This window comes from Octodon degus, unplaced genomic scaffold, assembly GCF_000260255.1.
Source record: "Octodon degus isolate 3935 unplaced genomic scaffold, OctDeg1.0 scaffold00022, whole genome shotgun sequence".
NCBI classification, from domain to species: domain Eukaryota; kingdom Metazoa; phylum Chordata; class Mammalia; order Rodentia; family Octodontidae; genus Octodon; species Octodon degus.
Genome location: NW_004524598.1, coordinates 19028209 through 19036384, shown reverse-complemented (window position 1 = coordinate 19036384; position 8176 = coordinate 19028209). Strand labels below are relative to the sequence as shown.

The 8176-nt window shown below is 39.5% G+C and overlaps 1 protein-coding gene across 6 annotated transcripts in view; it reads left to right on the top strand.

Annotated features, from left to right (window-relative positions):
* LOC101577929 (cysteine-rich secretory protein 2) overlaps positions 1-7753 on the top strand; it is a 32536-nt gene extending 24783 nt beyond the window's left edge. For all 6 annotated transcript variants that reach the window (XM_023712021.1, XM_004628273.2, XM_023712020.1 and 3 more), the window contains 4 exons: positions 1906-2051; positions 2662-2759; positions 4802-4890; positions 7284-7753. In XM_023712021.1, the coding sequence (XP_023567789.1) occupies positions 1906-2051; positions 2662-2759; positions 4802-4890; positions 7284-7411 (461 nt within the window). In that variant the 3' untranslated portion in view covers positions 7412-7753. The remainder of the gene's footprint in view (positions 1-1905; positions 2052-2661; positions 2760-4801; positions 4891-7283) is intronic.
* Positions 7754-8176: the final 423 nt, after the last annotated feature.

Genomic DNA, 8176 nt, shown 5'->3' with positions numbered 1-8176 from the left:
TATCTCAGTGTTGTTTTAATTTGCATCTCTTGACTGACCAATGGTGCTGAACACTTTCTCATGTATTTATTTGCCATTTGTATCTCTACATTTGTGGAGTATATATTCATCTCAGATGCCCATTTTTGGATTGAGTCTTTGAATTTTGGAGGCTTGATTTTTAAAAAAAATTCTTTATATGTTCTACATAGGAGTCCTTTGTCTGAAGAAGGGTCCACTATACTTTGTCCCAATTTGTGGGTTTTCTTCTTATTCTGTTGGTTGTTTCTTTAGACTTGCAGAAACTTTTCAAAAATATGAGATCCCAGTTTTTCTTTCAAATATTTTCCATGAAGTTGGATTTTTGTTCATGAAAACAAAAAAGTCATACCTCCCCCTATGTCCTTAAGGTGTCCACCTACTTTGAAGACAGCATCATGTAGTACAGCAACCATTGTTGAATTCCTACTGCTTCATTTCGTGAAATGTTGTATCATTTCTAAGGCTGTTTTTTCCTATCATTATTTTTTATTCTTTAAAAAAATTATTTGCTTATTATTTCAGTTGAACTTTTATTATTTCTGTTGCTAGTGGTATGGTAATGATGAAATCATACAGGACGATTACCACTGAATATTTAAAAGATCTAAGTATACTGTAGAATAGATCCTTTATTTGCTGTTAAGGGAGACATTCTAGGGCATTTCATACTCTTTTAGGCAGCCTGGTGACATTACATGTTTCTAAAATGTAAACCTTAAAAAAGGACTTGCAAACTTTTCTTTCTTTCTTTCTTTCTTTCTTTCTTTCTTTCTTTCTTTCTTTCTTTCTTTCTTTCTTTCTTTCCCCAATTTTGCATGCATATATCTGAACAACTAATTCTTGACAATGTTATACAATACAAAAAGCACTGTCAAATTCATATTATTTTGTTTAGTGAAGGTCTGTACCATTTTTAACTTTTTCTTTTGTATCACTATTCTGTATATGCTTTAAAAATAAAAAAAATAATAATTAATTAATTTAAAAAGGCTTATAAAGCTATGAAAACACTTCTGGGCTGCAAGGCACTTCTTTTCTAATTCTGAAAAGCACACGGGCTAGTGATATTCTGACTCACGGGTTAGGAAAGACTCACATGTTTTGAAAATTGCTCCTGGTGTCGCTTGTCTCTTGTATGGTACTGCTAAAGATTGCCTACAAAGGCCTTTCTTTAAAGAAATTATTACAAAATCATAAACATTTTTTGAGTCTTTATTTGTGAAAAAATGTTTTGGTAGGGTGGCAAGCTCTGGAGAAAAAGTGTCAGAACTGATGCTGTCTTTAGCAAGCCTGCAACAGAAATCTGACAACTTGGGGTTAAAAAGTTAGCATAGAAGTGATTGTGTCTTTGATAGTCAAAAAGGGGAAGGGAGGGCCAGCTAGATAGCTCAGCAGATCAAGGTGCCTGCCCAGGCAGACGCAGGGACTGGGGTTCGATTCCCAGCATGCTGTGCTGGCTTTGCCCCCAGGACATGCTGAGAGTGCAGCAACTAAGACTGGGCGTGGTGGAGCGCACCTATAATCCCAGAGATTGGGAGGCTGAAAACAGGGGATCACTACAAGTCCGATCTGTGTAGTAGGACCCAGTAAATCCTGTACTAAATACATTTTTTTAAAAAAAGGGGAGAGGGGTTAAAGAATGGGAGCTTCTTAATCTACCCAAAAATTTATGTTTTGGAGCAGCCTAAGTTATGCTTAGGCGATTCCGTCTTCTGGTACACTTTAGAGCTAATAAGGAAGCGAGATGCCCCTCCCCACATAGAAATCAAAAGCTAGCACTCAGCAGCTCTGTGTTTCAGGGAGAGCATCTTTGGTCTTTACAGTCTATTTGTCTTACTTCTGTGAGCTTTACTGCTTTCACCGCAATGCCCTGCTGTTGCTTAGGTACCAAGTGTGGCGAGAATCTCTACATGTCAAGTGACCCTACTTCCTGGTCAAACGCAATCCAAAGCTGGTTTGACGAAAGCCAAGATTTCACTTATGGAGTAGGACCCAAGACTCACAGCGCCATCGTGGGGCATTACACGCAGGTCAGCAGGACAGCCAGCTCGGCCACAAATACTGCACAACGGCCAACTTCTCTAACTGATGACTAACTTCAGGGCTTAGTTTGGGGGTTCAGTCTGTGCATACATGAGATATTCTTAACATTTCCTTGGTACTTTATCAGGATCTGACACTTGTGTTCGGTCGAAGAAATTCCTGCTAGAGTAGCAAACAATTATTCTTTCTACATTGTAGAAGGAAAAATGCTCAATGTGTTCATTGAGTATTTCTTTTTTTAATATTTCTTTTTTAATACTCTTTTTTTTAAATACTCTTTTTTAAAAAAAAATAAATACTCAGTATTTCTTTTTTTCTTTTCTTGTTTCTTTTTTCTTTTTTTTTTTTTTTTTTCCGGACCCGGGGATTGAACTCAGGCCCTTGTGCTTGCCAGGGAAGCACTTATTCCACTGAACCATCTCTCTGGCCCCTAAAACTCAGTATTTCAATTGTGTGTGACTTTGATTCACTAACTCATATATGATAAAACTACATCACTAACATTTTTGGATGTTTTCTTGGCTGTTTGTTTTTTTCTTAACATTCCTCCTCTTTCATGATATAGTCTCCTGTCTTTATTCCCTTGTGAATTTGTAGCTTGTTTGGTATTCATCTTACCTCGTCGGCTGCGGAGTTGCCTACTGTCCGAATCAAGATAGTCTGAAATACTACTATGTTTGCCAGTACTGCCCTGCGTAAGTAGACGCATTTTTAATAGTACCACTTGCAATTTAATGTCTAAAACTCCTCATATAGCAAACAAACCAAACTAAAAAGCACATTTCAATAAAGAGACGATACTTCTTTGGAATTTTTTTCTAAGTTTGAGACACCTTAAATTTCTCAGAGAACAATCCAGTTCTCAATTACAAATATAAAATCTGAAGCTTTCCTTCCTAGGTGGATAGCAAATAAAGTTTGCTGTATTGTGATGTCAGCCTTTTCCTCACAAATATTTCTGATTACCTTTTTTAAAAATGTATTTAATGCAGGGTCTCCAGGGTCTCACTACACAGATTGGACTGGTAGTGATTCTCCTGTTTTCAGCCTCCTGAGCACTGGGATGACAGGCATGTGCCACCATGCCCAGTCTCAATTGCAGTCTCAGCGTGTCCCGGGTACAGGCCCAGCATGGCACCCTGGGGATTGAACTCTGGTCCCTGCCTCTGTCTAAGCTGGCACTTTAATCTGCTGAGCTCTCTGGGCAGCCCTATATTTCTGATTACCTTTTTAAAAATGCCTTTATTGTTACCATTATAAACAATCCACTCTTAGGTCTCAATGATTTTTTTGAAGTTCCTCAGCATTCTCATGGGAAACTTTAGTACCCTCTTCCTGAGGCCTTGTAGCAGAAACAGGACCCTTTATTAAGCAATATGTCTGGAGTTATACACAAAAAAAATTCCTATCCTAAAGATACATTCACAATGTATTTGCTGTTTTTAATTTTTTACTGTTTGAAGGGAAAGAAGCCCCAAATTAAGCATCCCATCACAGTTATTTAGAGACTGTGGACAAGCCAGATGGCAGGGTTGCCCTGGTTTAAGGGGCTGGACCTCTAAACGGACCTTTCTGCAAACACCTCCTAGGATTTAATGGAATTAAAAGGCCCTAGGAGAAGGCAGGCAAACTCAGTGCCTGGCCCGGGAGGAATGAATAATGAGAGGAAGCTGGGGAGGGACAACTTCAGAACACTTTTCCTTGGATTTCACAGTTTTTCCAGATGCTCACCCAAGTGCAGCAATGTCCTGTGGCTGGAGCTGAGGACAGGGGCACGGCCCTAACCCCCGTCCTACTTGACGTCATGGAGATTGGGCTCCTGGGCATTCCAGCGTTGCTTGGGGTAGGATAAGGGGCTGTAGGATATTGATCGTCCATGAGTTCATCAGGGTAAGATCATTACACCCTGGATATTGGTGTTTATCCAGCTGGTTTTTTAAATGAGTGCCCCTGCTTGCTAAACATAAATAAATAACACATGCCAGCTCTAGAAACTCACGGAGCATCTTGAGGCACATACTGCTCACAAACACAACTGATTAGAAGCCACTGTCCCCACCAATTAAATAAAATAGATATAGAAGCTGTATTTTGTGTGTCAAAATATATTTCTCATCTTTAAAATATATAATTGGTAATATTTTTATATTAATTTTATTGAGAAAGAAATAGCAATGAGACAGTTTCAAAACAGGTTAGTAGAACAGTTACAATAATTAATACATTGCATATTGTTGTCTTTGTAGGCGTTATTCAGAGGACAAGATGCAGACATGATCTCTTGTCTAAACACTATTAGTACAGGTCTTTGTTCTCTACAATGGCAATATTAAATATACTTTTCCTTAATGTAACTAGCTATCTTCTAATCATTTTTTTCCTCTCCTGGGAATATGAGTTGTCTCTGGTCAGCCCTCTCGGTTCCCCTGACTTAGCCAATCGACCAAATCTTTTCAGAAATGAAGAGGATGCTACCACAGCAAAAGATAGTCTGAAAATTCTAGGCACTGTTTATCTCATTTGAGGTGCTTCGGTTGTGGAATTACAGATGGGTCGCTTTGGAATTCGGGAATGTACACTCTTAGGTGATTTCCACTTTCAGAGTTGTAATTTTTCAGTTTTGTTGACACAGCGAAAGGCAGTAAATAACTATTTAGGGATTTTGGGGACTGAGGTCTGAGACCATGAGCCAAACAGCCAAGTGAAGACGGCTTACCCTGTGTGTTTCCAATTTCAGCGGGAACAGCGTGAGCGCAAAGAACACCCCTTACAAGCAAGGACAGCCCTGCGCCAGCTGCCCGGGGCACTGCGAGCACGGGCTGTGCAGTAAGTCCGCGGGCCGGCGGGGGGCTAGCGCAGGGCTGGCGCTGCCTTTTGTTTCTATGAATTGAGAATCTGCCCCGTAAGTTGCCCCGTAAGTTGCACAATGTGTTCATGAAAAAGCGAAAGCTAATGTTCCCGAATGTGTTTATGAACGTCATACACACTTCAGTAACCCACGCTTTACTTAGCATGGAAAGGACCTTGTTGTGCTGGAACCCGCTACACTGACCTCTGCGTAGGAAGAGCCTAGCAACCTTCGCTGGACACTCCTCTGATAGAGTTCATCTCATCAGTGTTAGCTGTGCCAAAAGTAGCGTTCAGTAGGCCCGGCCAGGTAGCGCAGCAGATTAAAGCTCCTGCTTAGGCAAACACAGCAACCGGGTTCGAGCCCTGAAAGCGACCCCGGCCCCGCCCCCCATCCAGGGCGCTCTGAGAAGGCGCTTGCGACTGGGCGTGGCGTGGCGCGCCCGTAATCCCAGCTCTTGGGAGGCTGAGCACAGGCAGATCACTACGAATCCAGTCTAGTAGTGAGACCCTGTGAACCCTATAGACCCTTACTAAAATTTAAGAAAAGTACTTAAAAAATCAAATTGTAAAAATATAAGGGTACTGAGACGGTAGTAAGGCTCAGTCTAGACTGGATACCAAACATTACTATTTATTCTACGCCAGTAATTTCATCATGATGATTTTATCAACTTCTGTAGTATAATTAGGATCATAGTTTTTATCTTAATAAATGTTAATTTGCTCTACAACTTAGTAGTACTATTATGAACATTTTTTTGGACCGGTAACTGAACTCAGGACCTCACCCTTGCCAGGCAAGCGCTGTGCCACTGAGCTACTTCAACCCTTATGAACATTTTTAATGACAAAATCTAATCTGTATACTGTATTAGCTCACAAAACATATTATTGCACAAGAAAAAATAAAATACCATATATCTCATTTTTGTCATGAATAGAGGGAAAATGATTATGATTTTTGTAGTTAAGATATTTTATTGAAATTATTATGAATGACAACATTGACTCACTGTGGATTTCCACTTTCACTTGCATTCACCTTTACTTAGAATTTTTCTGATTTGTTTGTATAATTACACAATTTAAAATATTGAAGATATCAAAGCCATCAATCACCTAAGAAAGGAAAAACTTGAGAGTTTATCCCGCTGCTGAAGGCTACTTGTTAAGGACTTGGGATTTAGCCTCTTCCCAATGAGCACTCAGTAGAGTAAGGAGAGTCATGTCTTATAAGTGGCTTTCTCATGATAGTATGCAGAAACCAAAAGGAAGCCAGCTGTGGAGCTCTTGAAAAACATGGCCTTAAAAAGAAATGAAGGCAATGCTGCAACACTAAATAAATAAAGAACGACAACAGGCAGCATTCGCCACCTTGCTAGAGTGCTTGCCAAGGGAAGGCCCAGCTGGTTTCCAGCTGAAGAACTGCAGTGCTGTCTCACCAAGGCTGTGTAGGAGAAGAAGGTACATGGAACCATAGCTAGAAACTGTCAGCCTCGTGGGTAGAATCACGAGTTCAGTTTAAAATTTGCCACTTGGGGTTCTTGAGGGAACACCTCCCAAAATAAAATCATATCCTTGGGTTTTTTGGGTTTTTTTTTTTTTTTTTTTTTTTTTTTTTTTTTCTGGTACTGGGGATTAAATTCAGGACCTTGACTTTTCCGGGAAGGTACTTCTGCAGCTGGGCTAACTCCCCAGCCCCATATACTTGTTTGATGTTTGCATCCATCCATAAAGACAATGTACTACAGAAAGAAAGCGCTGTACAGGGCCGGGGAGACGGCTCAGTAAAATAAGCGCTTGCCTGGCAAGTGCAAGGGCCTGAGTTCAATCTCCAGTTCCACCAAAAAGAAAAAAAAAAAAATAATAATAATAATAATAATAATAATAAATAAATAAAAGAAAGCACTATAGTATAAAGCCAGTTGTCCAATAATGTAAGATAATAGCCATGCTCTATACATCTTATAAATTTAGCTACTAGTCCCACATACTAAGCTCTAAACACTTGAAGTGGGGCTAGTAAGTTTAAAAGGCAGAAATATTTAATTTAATATAAGCTAAAAGTTGTATGTGGCTAGTAGTGGTGCCCATATTAGACTCTGCAGATGTAGAGATGTGTTTGTTCTCAGTTTATTCAGTCTTCTGAGGGAAACTGCAGGTCAATTAGTTTTAGAAATAAACTGAATTTACATTTTAGAAATGAGCTGAGACTAAGACACGGCATACAGCCCTCAAGACATAAAGAGCCTGGGAGTGACACCCAGTAGGCTGTTCGCTACTGCCTCCTCCCCTGTGTACTTGGAGGGTGTGGTTCATTTCACTGGGGAAAACTACAGTAAAGTAACTGAGTCTGTTTTTTGTTTCAGCCAATAGCTGTGAGTATGAAGATCTCCTTAGTAACTGCGAGTCTTTGAAGAGCACAGCTGGCTGTGAACACCAACTGCTCGTGGAGAAGTGCAAGGCCACCTGCAGATGTGAAAACAAAATTTACTGAACCACCCACTGTGCATAGGGCAGGGCAAAGGGGGAAGAGCTGCACCACTTGGGTGGGCAGTAACCACGGGAAAGTTCTCGCTATGCTAGCTACCAATTTGGTCCCACGCAGCAGTACTTCTCACTCTTGGGTATTTAGAAAACCTGCTCTGTACAGCAGTGTTCAAAAGAAGCATTAGCTATGACATCTGCAGACTTTGATAGAATTGCGATTCTTTAATGATTCAGATCAAGCTGAGAATTTTCAAGGCTGTGCTCTCATAGGACTTAGGTCCCTTGAAATTTGGATCAAAATGAAAATTGCTTGTCTCCTGAAGCACCATGATAAAAAAAAAAAAAAAAAGACTGTGACAGCACTGTCATTCCCACTCATCGCATTCAACCTGTGTGAAGAAACACTCAAGGGTGGGCATCTTCGTTTGTCTTACAACTTTTCTTTTAAATGTAATCAGCTTTTGAAATAAATTATCTCAGCAAATAAATGGATGTGATTCTTGGGCAGTATTTTTATAGTTTTTATAATTAACCTCAGAATGCAAATATAGCAGTCCATGAAATAAATTTTTTTTGGTTTTATTTTTTTTAATTTTTTTTACATCAGTTATTTTTATTTTAAATAAAAAAAATAAAAACAATGGTACAAAATCTCAAAACAAGATTTTAGGAGAGTAACAATGGTTAGTACATTGTGTATTGTTACTGCCAAAGTAGTTTCTCATATTACAAGATATAGGCAAAAAATAATAAACAACATAGGTACAAACCT